This window comes from Chionomys nivalis, chromosome 1 (assembly GCF_950005125.1).
Source record: "Chionomys nivalis chromosome 1, mChiNiv1.1, whole genome shotgun sequence".
In the NCBI taxonomy this organism is placed as follows: Eukaryota; Metazoa; Chordata; class Mammalia; order Rodentia; family Cricetidae; genus Chionomys; species Chionomys nivalis.
Window position 1 is genome coordinate 97,035,938 of NC_080086.1, and position 21,920 is coordinate 97,057,857.

Here is a 21,920-nt window from a genome sequence, read left to right on the forward strand (position 1 = left end):
CACCCTTGTGGAAAGAGCTACCATCCCTCCCCCTTGCTCTAACCTTGCTGTGTTTTTCTCCTGTATCTTGGTGTTTGACCTTCATGAGCATTGCATGGGCTGCCTCCACACACACATGCATAAGAATGGGGTTGGGTGCTAATAGGCAGTCAGCATATCTTTGTTACAAATGATTCACAGGAGCCTAGTTTAACCAGGTGGCACTCCCAGCTTACCCATGCTATCCTCACTAAGTGAAAGGGGACAGTAGTGGTAGGTGCCACATCTCACAGACCTCTCTGTCCATACATCTTCTCCACCTCACCATGCACAGGAGCTAAGGGTACAAGGGCTTCTATTCATGCATGGAAGTGTCATCTCCGGGGGCAGAATTTGGTGTCCATTGAGTAAATAGGAAGCTTTGCTTGGTCACAATTACTTGGGAAATGAATTGAATGGAATCATCATATCCTGGTATCATTTAGTGGTACTAAGACAAAGGGAAGTGGTTAGGGGGAAAAGAGGCACTTGGTAAAAAGTGCTTTGCAATGCTCATGAAGGTCAAACACCAAGAATAAAGAAAAGAGGCTGCGGTATTTGATATAAGTAGGCACTGGCTCTACAGAAGTTATGTCAATTAAAATTGATAGGCTTTTTTGTTTTGTCTTTGGTTTGGCTTGGTTCTGTGGTCACCATGGCTGTCCCTGAAAGGCTCAGTAGCTCATGTGTAATGCAGATCTAGCGGTCCCCATCCCAGGAAACACAGTGGACTGCCCTGTGTGAAGAAGCCCAATTCCGGGCATGCTCCGAAAATGCCAACCCAATTTAGAGTCCTAGATGAGATTTCTCCTCCCAGGGTCAGAAGGATCAGTTATGTTCCATCGTGAAACATAAAGAAGTCGCATGCTTTCTCCTTCCCACTCACCCTGGAGGGCCCCCCCCCAGCTGCCCACCAACTGTGCCTCCAGAGTTGTATAGGACATAATACATTGTTGGCGCCAAAGTCACACTGAGATAAAGTTTATTGTTACATAGTGAGCATTTGTTTTCCAGAATGAACAAATCTTCTGTTTTCTTTCAATGTTACATGCCATATTCATTGCCCTCCTTAGTGGAGGGTCTGATGAGGAGTTGGAAAGTGACTCCTCCCCCCTTTCATTCGTTCTTCAAATCCCAAAGACGTCTGCTCAAGGGTGGACTTCGTAAGCCATGGCAAGCTGACCCCTGACTATTATGAACATCAAGCTGAAAATTATAAATGAAGAATTAGGGAAATAAATCAAATGTTAGAAATTTATTTGGGACATCTATTGCCACCTTTCTGGAAGCCTTTGAAATGTCAAGCAGAAATCAATACATTCTCATCATTATGTTTTGCTTTCAATAAATAATACCTTTGTGTCTATAGATATATAGATGGATATACTTAATTTATCATTTAGTAGGATTTTTACGTTTTATGCCGCATTCATCCAAAAACAGCTCTTTCCAGGTTGAGAGGATACAAATGAGGTAAGAATTAAGGCAAACCCAAAAGGCATGCAAATGTAGTACATTTATAGTCACTGATAATACAGGCTGTGTGGGGGCCAGACAGGGAGCCAAGGGCCCCTCCTGTGGCTCTGTCGAGTACAGTTTCACAGGAGAACGGTGACACAGCCAATAATTAAGTTACATTACCATGGGGGTCTCAGTGCTACTAACATTATATAATCAAGGAGACACAAGCATTAGCAAAACATGTACAAGAAATCATAGAACTCTTTGTGGCACGCTTCTGCCCAGGCTTTGGAGGAAGATTTAATGAAATGGTGTTAACACGAATCACACTGTGGCAGGTTGCCGGGTTTGTTTTATAATATATGCTCTTAAAATTCATTAGCAAATGACATTCTCATGCACACAAGTGTTTCAAACACAAGAAGCAAGTCCATTTATAGGTAGTCCAAGCAAATGTGTGTGTGTGTGTGTGTGCGTGTGCATGTGTGTGTCTGTGTGTCTGTATGTGTGTGTGAATAGCTGCAGACTGAATGGAACATCAAGACTTCTGTGCAGTCCAAGCACTGACACCAGCTCATTTCTGAATGTCGCACTGCAGAAGTAATACAATGGAAGGGTCGCTTTTCGCAGCTTCTTTGAATTCATCCAGTGTAATCTGGTCATCTTTGTTCTTATCCATCTTGCTGAAGATCTTGTCCACTCGCTGTTCAGGCGTGAGGCCATCCTCATTCATTTTCATCATGATCACGGTGCCCACCATTTTGTAGATGGCCTGGGGGAAAAGAACACGGTGGATGATATTACAGGAAACCCAGAAAGCCAGAGAGCTCTCTCTCTCCCTGTCTCCTGTCACCTAATCAGATCCTGCTTATCCCTCCAAACTTAGTTTCCCTTTCACTTCCCATGCTGTACGTTCCCATGGTAACCCATACCTCTTTCCCCAGTGGAATATAATACACACTTTATTATTGCGCTAGCTAGTTTCCTGTCAACTTGACATAAGCTAGAGCTACTTGGAAAGAAGAGCATCGTTTGAGGAAGTACCTCCATCAGATTGCCCGGATGTCATTTGCTTAGTGATTGATGGGAAGGATAGCACACAGGAGGCAGTGCCAAGCCTGGGCAGGTGGTTCTTGGGCAGTGTAAGAAAGTAGGCTGCCTCAGCCGTGAGGAACAGGTCAGTAAACAGCGCTCCCCTGGCTTCTGGGCCGTTTATATCTCCACGTTTCTGCTCTGCCTGAGTTCCCGCTCTGACTTTCCTCAGTAGGGGACTATGATTTGGATGTGTAAGGTGAAATACACTCTTTCCTCCCCAGGTGATTTTGGTCATGGCGTTTTATCACAGCAATAGAACCCTAATTAAGACAATGTCTATAGCTGCTTTGTCTTCCTCAACAGAGAGTACATTTCATGAAACTAGAAATTCCATGCTTTTCTCACTTCTTCAGGACTTGGCACTATATTTGTCACATAATATGGATCCAATAAGTATTAGTTGAATGAAATAAATCGTTTTAATTTGCTGGGGCTAGGGACATGGAGTGAGAAGGCAGTAGGGGGAAGAGTCAAGAAGGGTGTTGGTGAAGAATGAAGCTCCAGAGAGGATGCGGAAGGCAGTCCGGAAAATTCTCTTTCAGAGGGGATAAGGAATTTAAATTTATGCCAGTGGAATTCTTAAATGGTTTTCAATGAGAATAATATAAGCAGATATGTGTATATCTTAAGAAAATTAGATGGAGAAGATTTGGGGGTGATTATCAGGTTCGGGAGTGGTAAAATGGAGAGTCCTGAATTAAGGAGAGGATCAGGAAAGAAAATGACGTATCTCATTTCAGATATTCAGAGTTTTGGATGGGGATAACAGTCACACACACTCGGTTTGGGAATTTAGAAAAAAAAAATGACATGATCCCAGCTGACAAGGGGCTCACAGTTTGTTGCGTCAGGGGGAGCATTAAAACTCAGTTTGCAAAGAAGTTAGTTCCGAAAGGCCTGTAGATTAGCATGAGCGAAAGAGCAGAGTGAGGAGAGTCCCCCAGGTCAGCTAATTAATTAATTCATGATGCGGGTGTTTCCTAGACAGGCCCAGTTTTCTTGCGTGAAAACGGCCTTAGAGAGGTAAGTGCTCGTGACTGCAAAGACTTTTCACGACAGTGTGTGTACAAATACGTATAGCCTCCCAGTGGGAACAACACATGTGCTCTCCAGTTGGTAAACAGGGGGACAAACCTGTATGGAGGGACAGTGTGTTAGCGATGACAAGGAGTGGGCTACAGTGAGAGCTTAAACTGGGTAAATCTCAAGAAGCAGAAACCACCACGGCCAGTCACAAGACACGGCTGCCAGAGTCATGGGATTCCGTTTATGGGCGGCGTCACACCCGTAGAGGCAAAGAGTGGCAGTTGCCCGAGTCTTGGTTGACAGGAGGTACGGGGGTATGGGGAGTCTACTTAGGAATAAAAATACTTCAGAACTACATTACAGGAGTGCTACAGTCCTCTGTAAATCTATCCTCCCACCCCAAAGAGCATCGAATTGTACAGTTACAGTGGGTGAGTTTATAGCCTGCAAACTGCGACTCAATGCAGAGGTTTTAAATATGCTTATTAGGGAGGGCACCCCCTAGGGAGTGTGTTCTATTCTAATTTATCAAGTTATCTCAAGTCCATTGTGATACAATATTTTGTCATGTTCAGTTTTGCAGCTAGATTGTCTTGCTTTATGGTGAAAAAAAAAAACCCCAAATCTAAGAATTTTAGGTTTTTAAGAGCTACAGAAGTTCTATTACATTTGTAGACAGGGTCCAGGTTAGCCCAGTAGCCTGAAAGTTTAAAAAAAGACAAAAGGACCATTCGCTTATAGCTGTGATGTCCCCTTGTCCTTTAAAAGAGAAAATCAAAAGGTTTCTCATGAGGCAAAAGACACGAATCAGCCAGGAAGAGAAGTGTCATATTAATAAAGTCGGGATTCTGACAATTATAAACACAAGAGACACCTCTGGGGACCTCAGCAGCAAGTCTGATATGACAGGGCTGGGCTCTCAGTAATGGTATCTGAGAATAAGGCACCCGAGAAAGGAAAGTTCCATTAAGTCCTACACCCTATGTCAGTACAGATCACAGAGGGCATGCCTGACTTCAGATTAAACCCTAACATGCCACAGGATAGCCTGCAGAATCCTTCTACATCGTGTGTCCCTGGGGCATTCCTAGCACGCATCAGCAAGTTTCCCATGAACTTCCCTGTGGGCAAAGTATGTTCTAGCGTGAAGAAATAAGTGTTTAGTCTGTCTCCCTGTGTGGACCAGCCAGTCACACCCCTATCTCTCTGTTGGGTCCAGCTGTTTCCTCTGCATCTACCTCTTTCCTCCTACAGATCTGTCTCCCATCAAACCCACCTCACTCACTTGTCCTCCATTTTCTCTGAGCATTGTCTCTGGGGTCAGTGAGCTGCTCAAGGTTAGCCACTTGTCCCTTTGCCTATCAGCCTCGCTGCTGCTACCTTGCAGGGAAGCTGGCTGTGGTGGTTTGAATGGGAATGACCCCCATAGGCTCATATTTCTGAATGCTTGGTCCCCAGTGGTCAGACTGCTTGGGAAGGATTAGGATGTGTGATTTTGTTGAAAGAGATGTGACGCTGGGGACTTTCTTTGAGTTTCTAATCAGCTCCTCACCACGCCTATGGATCCTGTAAGCTCTCAGCTACTGCTTCAGCACCATGCCTACCTGCTTACTGCCTTGCTTCCAGTCTTGACGGTCATGGATCCACCTCCTGAAACTGTGACCAAGCTCCCAATTACATACTTCTATAAGTTGCCTTGGCAACAGCATCTCTTCCTAGCAGTATTAACCCTAACTAAGACATCATCCCTTATTGAATTGTCAGCTGCAGGCTACCTGAGCTCAATGCAAGGTGGGAAGTCAGAAGGAGAGCAAGAGGTCAAACTGACCAAGGTGAGAAAATTTAGACTTGAGTGTGAGAGGTGTGGTTGGGCTAGACCTGAGCGTGAGAGGATGTGGTTGGGCTAGACCTGACAGTGAGAAGGTGTGGTTGGATACACAGCCTTGAGACACATTCCAGGCAGAAAGAACACAAATGAGGCAGGATATAAAGGCAGAAACTTAAGTGATCACAGGAGGAGGAAGAAACAGCTAACCTAGGGATCTGGGTTACATTTCTTATATACTGAAAGTCTAAAATGTTGATCTAATTGAGAAAGAAAGAGCATCTCTAAAACAAAACCACACCAACACACACATACAAAGCAATGGGAATATTGTCTAAAGTTATAATACACACTATTTTCACATTTTTTATTGAGACGGGGCCTCACTAATGTGTTCCATGGTTGCCTTGAGCTCTTTTTGTATCCCAGACTCACCTTGAACTTAAAATCCTTCTGTCTTAGCCTCTTGAATATGGGGGTTGTAAGCAGGCACTGCCCCTTGTCTTTTTCTGAGAGATTGCAAATAAATATTAAAATATCTAATGAACCATGCTTAAGTCCAAAGTATACACAACCCCTGAGTTTAACCTGGTCACCACCCTCTCTCATCTGCAAACCCGAACAATTATTTCATAATAGGTCTTAATAATAAAAGCCCAGAGTCAGATATTGGTGAAGATGCTGAGAGATCAGAGAGACAAAGGAACAAAATCACAGTCACCTTATCTCTCAACTTCCCAGCTGAAAAAGAGACTGAGTTCCTATTTCCTCTCACTTCCTCTTTTTGCCCAGCCATATCACTTCCCGTCTGTCTGTACAGACCTCCAGACCTCTATGGTTAGCTAGTGACTAGCTCCACCCTCTGACCTTCAGGCAAGCTTTATTTGTACAAACAAGATCACCACTTAACCAGACACAGAATCTGCCAGGGACTTGATCTCAGATGTTCAGCTTCTAGGCCTATGATGGTTACATTTCTGCTGTTCGTAAACTACTGAATCTAAGGTATTTTGTTACAGCACCCTCTTCTGTCAATCATCCCCAGCCACGATGTACAGTGTATACTGAGTTGCCTTCTACCATAAACCAGAGAACTGGGCAGTGTTTTTAGGCTTTACAGTGGCAATGTAGGACTGGGGTTCTTGAGATGAGAGAACCAGAGATGAGTCTCTCCAGAAGGCAGCAGAGGGTTAAGGCCTCAAGCAACATAGCCCTCTTCCCTTGTCAGTAACTTGAGGAGGCAAAGTCTTAGGGAGGAGCAGAATTAGCCAAAGAAGACCAAGAGGCGGGAGATGTGCAGAGAACTCCAGAAGTCTGCTTAGGGCTCTGCTAGGATGCACACAGAGAGCGGAATTAAAGAAGCTCCTGAACAACTGTGCTGACAGGGCTGGTGACCATCTCCTGGCTAGCCAGAGTAGAGAGAGTTTGCAGAGTACCCGGAATGTCCAGGGGCGGCTCTATTCCTTTCTTCCTTGAAGAGTATATCGTGTTGTAAGACTGTTCTACACTATCTCTGAATCTCCCATCCAACCCTACAGCCAAGTCACTAACAGCTTCTAGCTTTCCAGATCCCATCAGTTCTCAAACAACTGTCCATGTTCTTGGTGGTCTTTGGCTGAAGAACACTGATAGATTTTTTTCTAATTTTTCTTTTTCTGGACCACTTATTCCTTTTCCCTTGAAAGTTTCTGCACTTTCTATTCTTTTTTTAAAACTTTGATTCATTTCTTCTTCTTCTTCTTCTTCTTCTTCTTCTTCTTCTTCTTCTTCTTCTTCTTCTTCTTCTTCTTCTTCTTCTTGTGCTTGTATGTGTACAAGTGCACATGCATGTGTGTGTTTTGAAGAAAACTTTTGATGCCATCCCCAGGAATGATGTTCATTCATTATCTTTGAGACAAGAATCTCTAATTGGCTTTGAGCTCATCAATTAGGCAAGACTGACCGGCCAGCAAGCCCAGAAATCCTCCTATCTCCATCTCCACAGCACTGGAATGCTTGTGTAACACGCTGCTTGGCATGTTTATTTGGGTGCTGAGGATGGAACTCAGACCCTTGTGCTTGTCAGGGAAGAACTCTGGACTCCCCAGCCCTGTCAATCATTCTCAATATGCTTTACTGATTGCTCTTCGTGTCTAAACATTTCCATGCCTCCGGGCTCAGTCTTCTAAAACCCCCTTTTATTCTTGCACTCATATCGAGTATATGCCTTTTTTATTTGCACGCATGAATAAAGTCCCATCTTACTCAGGGAAGGTTCTACCCACTCAGAGTGGAAAGAACTCAGTGAATACATGACATTATTCATAAAGACCTTAGAACAGGCTCAGGGGTTATAGAAAAACTAATTCTGAAGAAAGCTCCTCCTTGAACTACCCTAAACAAGCCTTAGAGAGACCATCTAACCCACCTGCAACTGATCCATGTTTCCAAACAGCCCTCAACACTCTGAATAAAAACAGTACCATATAGGTAATAAGATGTGATATTCATCGTAGTAAAGGAGAAAAAAAATTCACACACACCCCACCCCAAACAGATGAGAAATCCACCCACGAATCCTTGTGTGAGAATGCACAGGGTCAGGCTGGAACGATGGCTCAGCTGCTAAAGGCTAGGTTCACAACCCAAAAGATGAAAATGCACGGGGTTGGAAGGAAGAAAAAAGAACTAGAAAGGAAAAGAAAGAGAAATAGCCCATGGCTGAGAAATCAAAGCTGCTGCCAGTGTCCAGGGAGTTACCTGTTGTGATCCGGGGACCTTGAGTGATAACGTGACTCATCTGAGTCTCACAGACACACCTGACACGCTCTAGTCACACATGATCCACACCTGACACTCTCCAGTCACACGTGATCCACACCTGACACTGTCCAGTCACACACGATCCACACCTGACACTGTCCAGTCACACGTGATCCACACCTGACACTCTCCAGTCACACGTGATCCACACCTGACACTCTCCAGTCACACGTGATCCACACCTGACACTCTCCAGTCACACGTGATCCACACGTGACACTCTCCAGTCACACATGATCGGTTTCATAGAACAGCAATGTCCATGGCAGATCATGTAAAAGACACTCTGTAGACCATGTCTGAATAAGTCCAAATCACAGAAAGCCATGCATCTAAGAAGAACAACCACTGCTTCTCTAGCAACCAAAGCTTTAGCCTTGATACTCTTAATCTTTTTTAAAGATGGGATTTGTTGAGGTAGTACACCATGGAGGCGTCTCCTTCTCCAATATGTGACTTTTGCAGTGCAGAGTGAGCCCTGCTTCCTCGGAGCCCACCCTAGCAAAACTGCCATCCTATAAGTCCTGATGACCTCTGCGATGTTTAGTATTCATTGCCAGATTGATGGAATCTAGAATCATCTACAAGACAAATCTCTGGAGTATCCATGAAGGAATTTCTAGATGAGATTAATTGAGGTACAAAGATGTACCTTAACTGTGGGTGGCGCCTTTCCATAGGATGGGGTTCTAGACCAAATCAAAAGAGGAAGCACCCATATCTTTGCTTGACAACCGGACGCAAAGTGATCAGATGCTTTAAGCTTCAGGCTTCAGCCTTCCCTCCTATGAAGGACTGGATGTAACCTTAAACCTTGCACCAAAATCAACCTCTCTTCCTCATGCGTTTAGTCACAGTTGAGTACAGTGCCTGTGCTGGCTGGGCTCACGTCAACTTGACTGACACAAGCTAGAGACATCTGAGAGGAGGGAGCCTCGATGGAGAAGATGCCTCCATAAGATACAACTGTAGGGAAAACTGGAGAGCATTTTCTGAACTAGTGATGGATGGAGGAGGGCACCACCCACTGTGGGTGGTACCATCCCTGAACTGGTGGTCCTGCAGGTCTATGAGAAAGCAGGCCGAGAAAGACTTGTTGAGCAAGCCAGTAAGCAGTATCCTTCCATAGCCAGCCAGTTCCCGCCCTGCTTGAGCTCCTGCCCTGCTTGGGTTCGTGGTCCTTTGAAGACGGACCACGATGTGAAGTGTAAGCCAAACAAACCCTTCTCTCTCTGAGTTGCTTTGGTCACGGTGTTTCATCACAGCAGTGGTAACCCTACCTGGGACAGTAGCCAGTGGACCTCCTTTCTGAATTTGCCTTGGTTAATAATAGTGTGACTTGTGTGATAGCAGGTATGTTTTTGGTGGTCTTTGGCTAAAGGGCATTAACAATGATTTGAGAACAAGTTCAGGGGATAACGAGATTGGTCATGAGCGGGAGAAATGCTGCCAGAGGTCAAGAAGAAGAAACTTGGAAAAACCCATTGAGAAGGAAGATCACAGGGAGCTTGGAGAGAGAGCCAGGTTGCATACGAAAAGGAACAAAGGATTGAGGATTGAACGGTGAGGGAGATTAAAACAAAACAAAACAACAAAAAACAAGGCTACATGCATAGAAAATTTAAGCTACAGCTAGTCTCATGAATAAATGACCGTTAAATAGAGAAGTGAGGTGCTATTTGTTAAGCATTTTGGAGGGGTCCTATACACACTGATGACAGAGCAGAAAAAGCCAGAGGAGGATACAGCTCCTTCTTTTATACAGGGCGAGTATTAGAAGAGCCTGAGCCTGACTTAAGGGGTGGGAGGCTAGGGGCAGGACTCTAGCGAGGGGTCTTAAGGAGAGTGGCGGAATGGGAAGGGTTCTTGGGTTTGGGCTGCTGTCTGCTATGCTCATCTCAGCTTGTGTTGTCCATGATCAGTAGAGTATCTCTCTTCCTGGACTACAGGGGGCGGGGCAGGGATGTACCAACACACTAAGACCTTTTAATTTAATGAGCGACACCAATGTGTGCATCAACTCTGAGTGCCTGAGGGTTCTGGGTTACAGCAGCGGGTGTGTAGAGCCCTTCTCTGTTCAGGATCTGTGTTTTGGTATATCGTCGATAGGGTCACCGGGGGTGATGACAAATGCTACAAAGGTCCCTTCGCGGTCGGGTTAGATTGCTCAGGGATACAGTAGGCATGCTTGAGGAGGATTTCGGGAAGGAAGGCTCGCTGGGAAGTATGACATAAATGGAGTCAGGTGATGTAAGGGAGGAGCCTAAGGGAAAGGTTGCATCCTCCTCCCAAAGTGGAGAGAAGAAAGTGAGACTGAGCCCTGTGGGACATCCAAGTGGGCTGGTGCATCCAAGAGGCAGCACCCAAGGAGAAATGGTGACGATGGAACCAGAACAGTGGGCAGAGGAATCGTGGGTTCCTGCTAACACAACTGGAAAAGATCTCTGGATTTCATGGAATCTGGAGGGGACCCCTACAGCTGTTTGCTTCACTGGACTCCTACCCCTTTCAAACTGCTATAAGGAAGGGGTTGCCATGTTCAGCACAGTCCAGCTAGATGAGAAACTGAAGACACTGACCCTTTGCTCTCAGAAAGTCCACATTGTTGTTGTTGTTGGTGGTGGTGGTGGTTGAAGACCTTGTACTGAGTGAGTGGCCAGCTAAAGTGCCAGTTTTAGGTGTCAGGAAAGGCCTGGCTCTGGTTCTGTGACTGACATCCCTTGCACTGCAGTGGGGACCATGCAGAAAAAACAAAGCCTGGATGTAACTAGCAGGCTCCCAGAGAGTGAGAAAAATAGCTCTAGGGGCACCTGCCCAATATGGTTCTGGGGGCGGGGTCTTCCCTACCCACACTACCTTGTGTCCCTTCTGAAAGACCCACCTCAATGATCTCCAGCATCTCCACCCTGGTGATCTTGCCGTCACCGTCCAGGTCGTACATGTTGAAAGCCCAGTTCAGTTTCTGCTCAAAGCTGCCCCGGGAGGTGATGGACAGGGCGCAGATGAACTCTCGGAAGTCGATGGTGCCGTCACCGTTCTTGTCGAAGGTGCGGAAGGCGTGCTGTGCGAACTTGGAGGCATCTCCGTAAGGGAAGAACTGCAAAGAAGACACAAGGCAGGGGTCAGGAACAGGAGGAAGGACGGGCGCAGAGAGGTACCCGACATAGAGGCAGGGGCTAGGAACGGCAGAGAGGCTCACACCACTGCAGTGTAGCCTGGCTGCCCAGCATGGCTGGAGGCTGTGCTGACCTTCTGTCAGCAGAAAGCACTGGGACCATGACGATCAAGGGAAGGGAGGCAGAAGGGGAGGCCTTCTGGCCACTTGTCCTTATGCACAGGTACAGACCATTTCCTGTGGTGGCATTTGGCTTCCACACAGGTGAGGTCTAGTCAGGACCTTCTTTTTTTGCAGCTCCTTTCCTCACTCCCCTTCAGGGCCAGGACGGAGGCAGGCAGCAGGCCACCTGGGTGGTGCACCACAAACTTCCAGTTCCACCAGGTTCACCACACCACAGGAGGCAGGGACCTGCAGGGACCAGTTTTCTGCCTCTTTCTCTGGTGCCAGGACACACTGTGTCACCTCCCTGGGTGAGATTCCAGCCTTTTTTTTTTTTTTCAGGGACTTTTCCTTTGCAGAACAGACATTTAAAATCCATTAAAAATAGAACATGACTAGGGCCTATTGTGAGAGACATAAAGGGCTCTCTTCACAGAGCCGGCAGGCAACAGGCTGTGTGGGTGACAGAGACTGGACGGGAGGGGGGATGTCTAAGGGAGGCCGAGACCTCTAGTGTCAATTCACAGTGGTCCTGATGCCTCCAAGACAGGGTCCTGGGCCTGTCACAAACAGCAGGCAGCTCTGAGCACTGACCACCACACGTATCTCAAGACCCCAAAAGAAACAAAACAAACTGCTCTGTCCAAAGCCTGCATGAAATATGTCCTAAGTAGGAATCAGTGGCAGAGGACCACGGTTGCCCTCTCTTGTTCCTGCCCTAAGTTTTGCTTGCGCCGAGGGACCATGTGGTCAACCAATACTCATCTCTCCTTGGAGTCACTGTTACTGGGGCTGTGGGTAAAGCTAGTCTTCTGGGTTCTCCTCCTCCCTGCCCAGCCATGTCTCCCTGCACTCAGAAGCACATTGGAAAGAAGGCCAGTTCCCTCCAGGTCCCTCGAGGTGGCTCAGCATGCAAAGTTACTTGAGCTTGAGTGCCACTCAGGGGAGGGGGAACAGAACTGACTCCCCCAAATGGTTCCAATCTCCACTTGCATGCTATGGCATCTGTGACACTCATACACACATCACACACAGCACAGGTCGACCAATAATAAAATGATTCATTTTAAAATGGTAAAAACAAAATTTGGAAAGAAATAAAACAGGCCTTTCCGTATTAGGACTCAACATGTGTGACCTAGAAAAGACATCGAATAACAGGGGCAGCGGAGGCCACTGCAGGCTGTGGCTAGTAGAGTGGCTGTCAGTCTGGATCATGACCCCTTTGGGAGTCGCCTGATCCATTAATATGGGTTGTCTAAGACCATTGGAAATATCAGATATTTACATTACATCGGAACATAACTGTAGCAAATTGCAGTTATGATGCAGCAACAAAGATAGTTTTATAGTTGGGGGTCACCACCACAGGAGGATCTGTATTACAGGGTCGCAGCCTTAGGAAGGCTGAGAACCGCTGTTCTAGTAGATGTTACTTCTCCACACTGGTTCCCACATCTGCTATTGTGCATCCAAAATCGCCCCAGCATGCAGAGACTTAAAACGAGGGCAGTTGTTTCTTTTTTTTTTTTTTTTTTTTTTTTTTAGTGTCTCAGACTAAAAACTGAATTTTTTCTTCATAACTACTTAATTTTTTTTCACCAGTCCCCATCAACCCCCCCTCCCCCCCTTTTGGAAACAGTCTCTCTCTGCAAACCTGGCTGGCCTGATACTCACTCAAAACAGGTTGGTCTTGAACCCACCTGCTCCTGCCTCTCAAGTGCTGGGTTTATGAACAGAGAACACCATTCCTGGCCATCAAACTTATCTTTATATGGTTCTGAAGACCAACATTGCTCTTTTGTTTCCTGTCTCCTAGATCCCTGAGCATATCCTATCTCTCCCAACTTCCCCTTTTCAGTACTTCGACAAAATTCCAAGGGGTTGGGGAGTCAGAAACTGACAGCTTGAAGCTCTGGTGCTTCTGAACTACATAGTCATTGCAGGAGTCAGTCAAGGTCTGCAATGATCTTTTTAACTACTAAGAGTCAGCAGAGCCCAGGGGACCTTGGGAGGGGGGCGTGGTCTGCAGGAAGTGCTTTCTTTCTCTTGGTCTGCTCAGAAGGCTTCTCTTTCTCATTCATCCCTGCCCCTCTAGCTACTGAGGACTGGAAGCCAGGTTTTGAATGCAGGAAGAACCAAATTCATACCTGACACATCTCAACATGCATGTTTGCTCTTTGGGCGTCATGGGCACCAGTGGAGGATGTCCCTTTCTAGGCAGGTGTTGTTGATGTGCCCCTCTGCCTGTAGATAGAGCTGGTGCAGGAGACTGGACCCTGGATTAGGGCAGAAGATTCCCTGGTGCCCCTTTAGGTGGTTTGTCACCAGAGAGCACTGGGCACAATTCTTTCCAGGCGTCTTTTGGAAGTGTGATATCCCCACATTCTATGTCTCTCAGCATACTTTAAGTTAAAGGGTAGCAGACAGTGTTGTCTAAAAATAGGTCAGTACATTAAAAATTAATTTAGAACTGGAAATTCTTGAGAGAGAAATCGATCACAGATTTTGGACTATGAAAGTTACACGTGCCTGGCGAAAGGTCTATTTACTGACGCTAGCAGCCTTCGCATTTACTGGGGAAGAAGCCGGTGAGCGCTTGAGAGCTGTCACGTATCTGGAGTGATGATTTCCTCTGAAAATTCCTTCTGCTGTGTTCTGAGGTTTTCTGATTGGAGAACATCTCTCCTTTTGATGGCCTGATCTAACCTTGGATAGGTCATCATGGAAAAATGGAGTCCCGCTGTCTTTAGTTTCTTCAAGAGGGAAACCAGGGTCACAAACTCAAAACTTATTTTTCTTGAGAAGAACAGAGCCTGAGAATGCTGTCATTTCCCCCCCTCATAGTCTTCTTGGTTTTTCTCCATCTCCATCTATTTTGCCTCAACTCCTGTGATAATTATTGATACGGAAGTAATTTTTGTTGGCAGTGAATTTTTTATTATTATTTTAAGGTAGGGTTCCCCTGTAACCTAGGCTGGCCTTGAACACTGAATCCATCTGTTCCCATCTCCAAAGTGCTAGAAATACAGGCATGCATCACCACACTGGCTTTAAAAAATGAACATTGAGTTTAACCTATGTCTCTATAAGATACTAGTTTTACCTCATTTATTTAATCCTTATAATAAAACCTGCTCTTATCCATTTCATTTTAAAATCGGGCAGTGGTGGTACACACCTTTAATCCCAGCTTTCGGGAGGCAGAGACCGGCAGATATCCATGAGTTTGAAGCCAGCCTGGTCTACAGAGCATGTCCCAGGACTGCCACGGCTACACAGAGAAACCCTGTCTTAAAGCCCCACCCCCAATTTTTTTTATTTTATTTTAGGATATGCAGCCAAAACTTGAAAGACTGTGGAGCTTGTTTAAGAACTAGGCTGTAAAGAGCGGGATTTGAACTGATATCCATCCAGCCATGCCCGCCACACCTTGTGATTCTCTTAGTCAGGAATTGGTGGAGGAAATAAACAGAAATCCAGATTTGTCGAATTGTTATATAATTCCTAGCATCCATCGTCCCCAAAGCCTGAAATTCTCTCCTGTGCTCATTGCCACCTGCTGGTGGCATCTATGTGCTTCTGAGAAATGGTGAAAATGCAAGCAAGAGCTATGTTAAAGACTGGTTCATTCTTTAATTAAAATAAAAAAATCACGCCGGGTGTGGGGGCACACGCTTTTCATCCCAGCCCTCGGGAGGCAGAGGCAGGCGGATCTCTGTGTGTTTGAGGCCAGTCTGGTCTACAGAGTGAGTTTCAGTGCAGCCAAAGATACACAGAGAAGTCATATCTCAAAAACAAACAAAGAAAAAAAAAACCCTGTCAGGAGTAGCGACTATGTGTCAATCTTGTGTTACATGTTGGTAACACAAACAGAATAAAAAAAAAAACACAGAAGGCATTAATGACAGTGGAAGGCTTTATGGTGGTTTGAATGAGAATGGTCCCAAAAGGTTAATATATTGGAATGCTTGGTCCCTAGTTGGTGGAACTATCTGGGGGAAGGATTAGGAGGTGTGGTCTTGTTGGCAGATGTATGTCACTTGAGATTTCTAAAGCCCACGCTATGTCCCGTTGCTCTGTCGGCCTGGTGCTTGTGGATCGAGATGTAGTAGCTCTCAGCTACCGCTCCAGCACCATGCCTACCTGCCTGCTGCCCGGGCCCCCTCCACAATACTCATGGACTCAGCCTCTGAAACTCGAAACCTCACTAAACTCTTCCATAAATTGCTTTGGTCATGGTGTTGCATCTCAGTAATAGAAAAGTAACAAGACAGGATATTAATTAAACTACTTTATAAATAGGTCTAAAAACCATGTATAACAAATTGTACATAAATTCACAGACGAGAGTAATAAACATTGTGAGTTTAAACTTCAGGAAGATGTGCAGTCACTTCCTCCCAGCTTATCACCAGGCTGCTGATGACCCTTTGCTGTCCTGCATGGCCTAGAGTTTAAGTACCATGCGAGTCTCCCAAGTCCCTGACTGAACTCCACACCCCTACCCTGAGAAGACTCAGACTCAGGAGAAGCTAAAGACCCTGGGATGTGCCTGTGCTCTTTGCTTCTCCCTCTGGTAGAAACAGGATCAGTTAGCTCCGCAGAGGAAGCTTTTTCTGAGACAGGGGGCTGTCCCTGTGTTTCTTTGAAGGGTCTATCGAGTGAGTGAGAATTGAAATGTCCATTTCCTCTAAGAGGTGCTGAGGCTCTTGACTCCTCCTGTCCATCCACTCCCTGGTCTCCAGTTCATTCTTCCCATAACTCCAGAGGAAGCAAGGATCTTCCCAGGATTCCAACTGCTGTTGGCACAATTCTGTCCAGTTTCAAGGTCTCTGTTCCCGAGCTTTCTGTTAACCCCTCCAGGCTTTTGCTGTGCCCTCTGGCTGTAGCCCTACGGTGTGTGGAGCATATTCTGCTGCTGCCATTGTTGGAAATGCTCCTCTTTTAACCCTCTGTCTATCCTAGCCCTCAGCATCCATCTTTGGAAGTCCGCTCCCCTGAGGGATACCTCAGTCCAAACTCCACCTCCCTGGGAAGGGTCAAGAAAGCCTACCAAGTGGTGACCCCCTCCCCAGGGAGGGTCAGGACCACTCCCCCAGGCAATTTAGGCTGCCCCCCAGAGAATGAACACATGGTCTCCGGGTTTTGCCTGGTCTCCCCTTCTCTCTCTTCCCCTTGCCATGCTTTCCTGGTGCCATCTGGGAGTACTGCATTAAACATGGCATCGTTTATTTGGTCTGATTTGGTCTGATTGGAATTATTTGCATGGGCAGAGGGGCTCATCTTAAGAAATATTCCTAACATTGTCCACCCACCTCATGCTTGTTTTTCAGTTCTTGGGTCAGATCAACCTGCTGCATTCACATCTTTGATGACAGTTATTAGAGTCGTGAAGTGGCCCACAGGACTGCTGACATAGGTCATCGGTGACCTGAATAGAGCAGGGAATGCCACCACTTTAATCTCTTGTGCCTGGTACTAGGCCGGGTACACAGTAGGTGTTGAATAAACATCTGTTGAATGTGTAAACAACAGCATAGCAAACCTGCTTCAACAGGTGGTGCCCCTTGCAGCCCCACCCAATGGTCAGTCCAAGGGGAGAAGTGTGTTCTGAAGGGTCCTGAAGTCAACTGTGCGAAGGGAGGCTTACCATTTGCATTTGGCAGCAAGTCTCATTGCCATTACTACTTTAGTAGATGACTCATGGGGATGAATCATTTCAGCTCAGCATGAGCACTCTTATCACATGGATGAGAAGAGGAGGGGGGAAGAGAGAGATAGAAGAGAGAGAGAGAGAGAGAGAGAGAGAGAGAGAGAGAGAGAGAGAGAGAGAGAGAGCTCCCCTTAATTAGAGATGGCGAATCCAAAACCAGTTTCATGTGTCCATTCAATAGATACTCATGGGAGCTCTGCCTGGATAGAGGGAGGTTAAAGAGAAAAATGCTGGAGGATATGAAGGAGTGCCAACGTCTGCCTTCCTGCTGAGGAAACTCAGTAGGGGTAGATGCAGTCACAGGCTGTGTCCCAAGCACCTGAGCTTTCAGGAAGGTGACTGGGGGAAACACTCACCCTTTCCCTCCTTCCCAACAGGTCACTCAGGACTCAGAGCTGCCCCATCTTCTTCCTGTCTATAACAGCACCCATGCCTCATAGTTGTGCCTCTCCAGCATTGTGACGTCATTGCAAATCATGCTTATTTATGGTTCTTGCAAATGACATTGAGCTTTGAGAAGAAAACCGATGCTGAATTAAGGTTCTAGAGAGGTGGCATTTGGTGCTTGGGTCAGAGTACATAATATTTCATGGCCTAAGCAGAATGGTTGAGAGCACCAGAGAGGTTGATTGGCTAGACACCCAGACATGTTCACTTCCAGATCCCCCTCGACCCCCACCCCCAGCAGCCTTTAGAATTCTCACATTGGGAACATCCAAAATCACCTTAACAGTAAGGAAATTCTGGTATTTTGATCTTTATTGTTTCTTGAGATCCTCTCAGAGTAGGATCTGGTACATTGTGTAGGATCCATATAGGGTGTCTTGTTGTAGAAGAAAAGCTACAGGACTGAAGTGACAGAGACTCGGGGTGTGGATGACCTCTAAGGCTTCTATTACCATGGATATAAAGTGAAGGCTAAATCAAAGAAGCTCCAGGACACCCTTTAGTTAGGATGCTTTATTTATTTTTCTGATTCTGAGTAATATATAAAATAAATAGGTAGGTAGAGAGGCATGCAGATGGATAGGTAATGCATGTAGTGGTGTGTGCCTGCAACTGCAGAACTCTAGAAACTGAGGCAGGGCGATTGAAAATTCAAGGCCAACCTGAGCTGTGAGATAGTGTCTTAAACAGACAACAGTCCCTTCTAAACAAGCCCCCAAATAAATAAATAGCACTTATTACCCCATGATCAAACTTTGAAAGTGAATATGTATGTAAGTATGTAGTATGTATGTATCTGTCTGTCTATCCATTTATCCTATCTATCTATCTATCTATCTATCTATCTATCTATCTATCTATCTATCTATCATCTATCTATCTATCTATCTATCTATCTATCTATCTATCTATCTATCTATCTATCCCAGTGCTCATATCTAAGTCTATGTATTCATAAATCTATATCGTATTCCTGTATTCCAAAGTAAATCTCTGTTTTTGTATCTCCCTATCTCTGTCTCTCTGTTGCTATCTTATCTCTGTATTTGTATCTCTGTATTTCTCTGTTGCCTTATCTCTGTCTCTGTCCTTTTGGAAGTATTAGGGATTCTGAACTGTACTCTTGGCTATATGGACCAAATCAATTCTATTTCCTCCTATTCAATACACAATTTTCTGTGTAAATTGGGTCAATGGCATCTTGATTAGGGACAGGGGATTCCTCTAACTTTACTTGATGATAATCATGACCCACCAACTTGTTCTCATTTGATACCAATAGAGGTGGTCAATAATAAATGACAGCCTGGAAACTGTCATGCATTTCCACTTAGAGCCAATCTGGTGTATTAGAAAGGAGGTTGTTTTGTTGATCTTAAAGCTAACTGATTTTTGTAGCTAAGCAGTCTATGAGCATCCTTGACGGTGCTGGTGGAAAGTGGCTGTCACAGGGAAAGGTGGGATGAGACTACTCATCTGACTCTCTCTTCCACTGTTCTCAAATGGGTGACATGGTAGATTCCACCTGATTGTTTTCTCCCTGACCTCTACAGAACAAAGTGTTTTATTTAAGATCGATTCTCATTGTATCCCATACCCAACTCATTGCACAGCATCACAGGGATGCTGAGCAGACTGCCCAGCCTGCCTACCTCTCAGAACCCAACACATCAGGTCACCAACTTTGTGATCTGGAGTGGGGGCGGGGGACAGAAATCTTCTACAGAATTGGTGGTAGCAAAGACAGTCCATGGCATGGAAGTTCCAGTCATAAAATTTGAATGGTTGTGATAAATGAATATGTTCAGTCCTGTTGCAAGAATATACATATGTCCTCTGTTTTCTCGGGGGAAGGAATCATCCTGCTCTAGTGTGTTCCTCTAAAGCCTGCCCACCATTGTTGTCTTGTCTTCAGTTTTCAGATTATATATATTCTACATAGTGTCATCTCTGCTAGTGAGGTGTAGGATCAGGTTTGATGGCAGAAAGAGAGATCGAGAGACCCCATCACATATAGAAGTGAGGATGGGGTGCTAGGGAGACAGCTCAGTTGGTAAAGTGATGGCCATGTAAGCAAGAGGACCTGAATTTGAACTTCAGGACCTATGATGTAAGAAAAAGAAGCAGGCTTCATGTCATGTGTTAATCTAAGGCCTGTGAAAGTGAAGGCAGGTGAATCCCTGGGGCTCACTGGCTAGCTACCTTAGATTAGTTGATGAGTTTCAGGCTATGTAAGAGAATTTGTTTCAAACACCTTACAGCTCCCCATCCAAACAAATAAAAAACAACAACAACAACAACAAAAAATCAATATGAAAAGACCAGGGGGTGGCACTGGAGGCTGACCTCTAATCTCAGTACATGTGTACCCACAGGCACGCTCCTTATACATGCATTTCCACAAAAGAACATATGTATATGCACAGATGCACACACACACACACATACATGCACACAGGCACACACACATGCACACAGTGAGGGTAGGGTGCCACAGTAGTAGGTACAAGATTTTGGGGACCAGGGATTAGGGATTGGATCTTACTTGTGCACTTTACTAGATGTAAGACTTTGATCCAAAGGTTTGTAATCCCTTTCAAAGTCTTAGTCTCTTCCTAAGGATGAGGAGGTGGGTTGAGGGTGAACTAGCTGTAGGGCTAGGCTGATGCAAGGATACACTGAGTGAGAATGCCTGGGATGGGTACCAGCCCTTCCATTTGTGAAGAGCTAGTGGATTGAGCAGATGGTGTGCTGAGTTCTTCATAGCATTTGCTTGGTGATAAGTCAGCAGATGAAAGATACTGTTATTTTTTTTGAAAGATACTGTTATTATTACTACTATTAGTACTTTATGTCTGTGGAAGCCTGTACTCCATATATGTGCCAAGAATATGAAGAAGGGAGTGATGTTTTGTTCATTCATCCATCTTCCTTCCTTCTTTCCTTCTTTCTTTCCTTCCTTCTTTCCTTCCTTCCTTCCTCTCTCTCTCTCTCCCCCTTTCCTCTCTCCTTCTTTCATTCCTCCTTCTTTATTTTCTATTTCTTTTTTGTTGTTGTTTTTTTTTCAAGACAGGTTTCTCTGTGTAGCCCAGGCTGTCCTGGAATTCACTCTGTAGACCAGGCTGGCCTCGAACTCACAGAGATCCACCTGCCTCTGCCTTCCGCGTGCTGGGATAAAGGCACTACTACCCTGCTGTTTTTCTTTTTAAAGGCTGAATATCATGTGTCTCATGATGGCTTCCAAGTTGACATGGAGTTGACGATGACCTTGAACTGTCAATCCTTTTACCTTTAGTTCCCCAGTCCTGAGACTATAGGTATGGGCTTGCAAATCCTAGTTGTGTGGCACTGGATACTGAACTTAACTACATCCCAGCCCTGTTTCATTCTTTCATGAATAAAATATAGGAGTGAAGAACAAATGGTTATCATTCCATGGATACCCACTATATGCCAGGTCAGTGGTTCTCAACCTGTGGGTCGTGACTCTTTGGGGTCAGATGACCCTTTCACAGGGTTCACCTAAGATTATCTGCATACCAGGCATTTACATTACAACACATACCAGTAGCAAGATTGCTGTTATGAAGTAGCAATGAAAATAATTTTATGGTTGAGGGGGTCACTACAACATGAGGAACCGTATTGAACGATCACACTATTGGGTAGGTTGAGAACCACTGTACTAGGTTTTGGCTAGGTGCTAAATATATGCAGAAAAACATTAAGAAAGGAAGTACAGGTCCAGATCTCACGTGGCTGGGAAGGTACATGCAGAACCACAAACTTACTTAGTATCACAAGGTGATCTCCACTGGCCAATACTAGGGCTGCGGGGGTTCCCTGGCAGCACACTTAGGGCTTATGCTGGCCCATCTGTTTCTAAATCTAGTACAGTCAAATCCAGGCAGACCCAGGTTAGCCAGATCTGATCAGTATCAGTGATCCAGCTGAGGCAAGGGATGTGGCAAGAGGAAAAATTCTGAGGCGTTCAAGTTCTCGTCTTTAGGGTAGCTTGAGCAACACATGCCTCCGTACCAGTGGTCTCGAGGAGACCAGCGAGTCCATATACTCCCAGGGGGTCACTGGGGAACCTCCTGGCTTTCTTTTTATATGGTGCTAGTCCCAGAGGCTAGGTTTAAGAGGAAGTCAGTTTAAAATAACCAGATTTTTGAGAGGGGTTAATGGAAGGTTAGGCAGGGACAAGGACTTCTAGAAAAGCTGAAAGTCAACCCACGCAGCCTTTACAGATC

The 21,920-nt window shown here is 45.5% G+C and overlaps 1 protein-coding gene across 1 annotated transcript in view; it reads right to left on the reverse strand.

Annotated features, from left to right (window-relative positions):
* Positions 1–983: 983 nt before the first annotated feature.
* Positions 984–21,920, reverse strand: part of Vsnl1 (visinin like 1) — a 108,850-nt gene continuing 87,913 nt past the window's right edge. Inside the window, exons 3-4 of the mRNA XM_057772811.1 lie at positions 11,109–11,324; positions 984–2,251 (exon numbers count right to left, since the gene is read on the reverse strand). Of these exons, the coding sequence (XP_057628794.1) occupies positions 2,054–2,251; positions 11,109–11,324 (414 nt within the window). The 3' untranslated portion in view covers positions 984–2,053. The remainder of the gene's footprint in view (positions 2,252–11,108; positions 11,325–21,920) is intronic.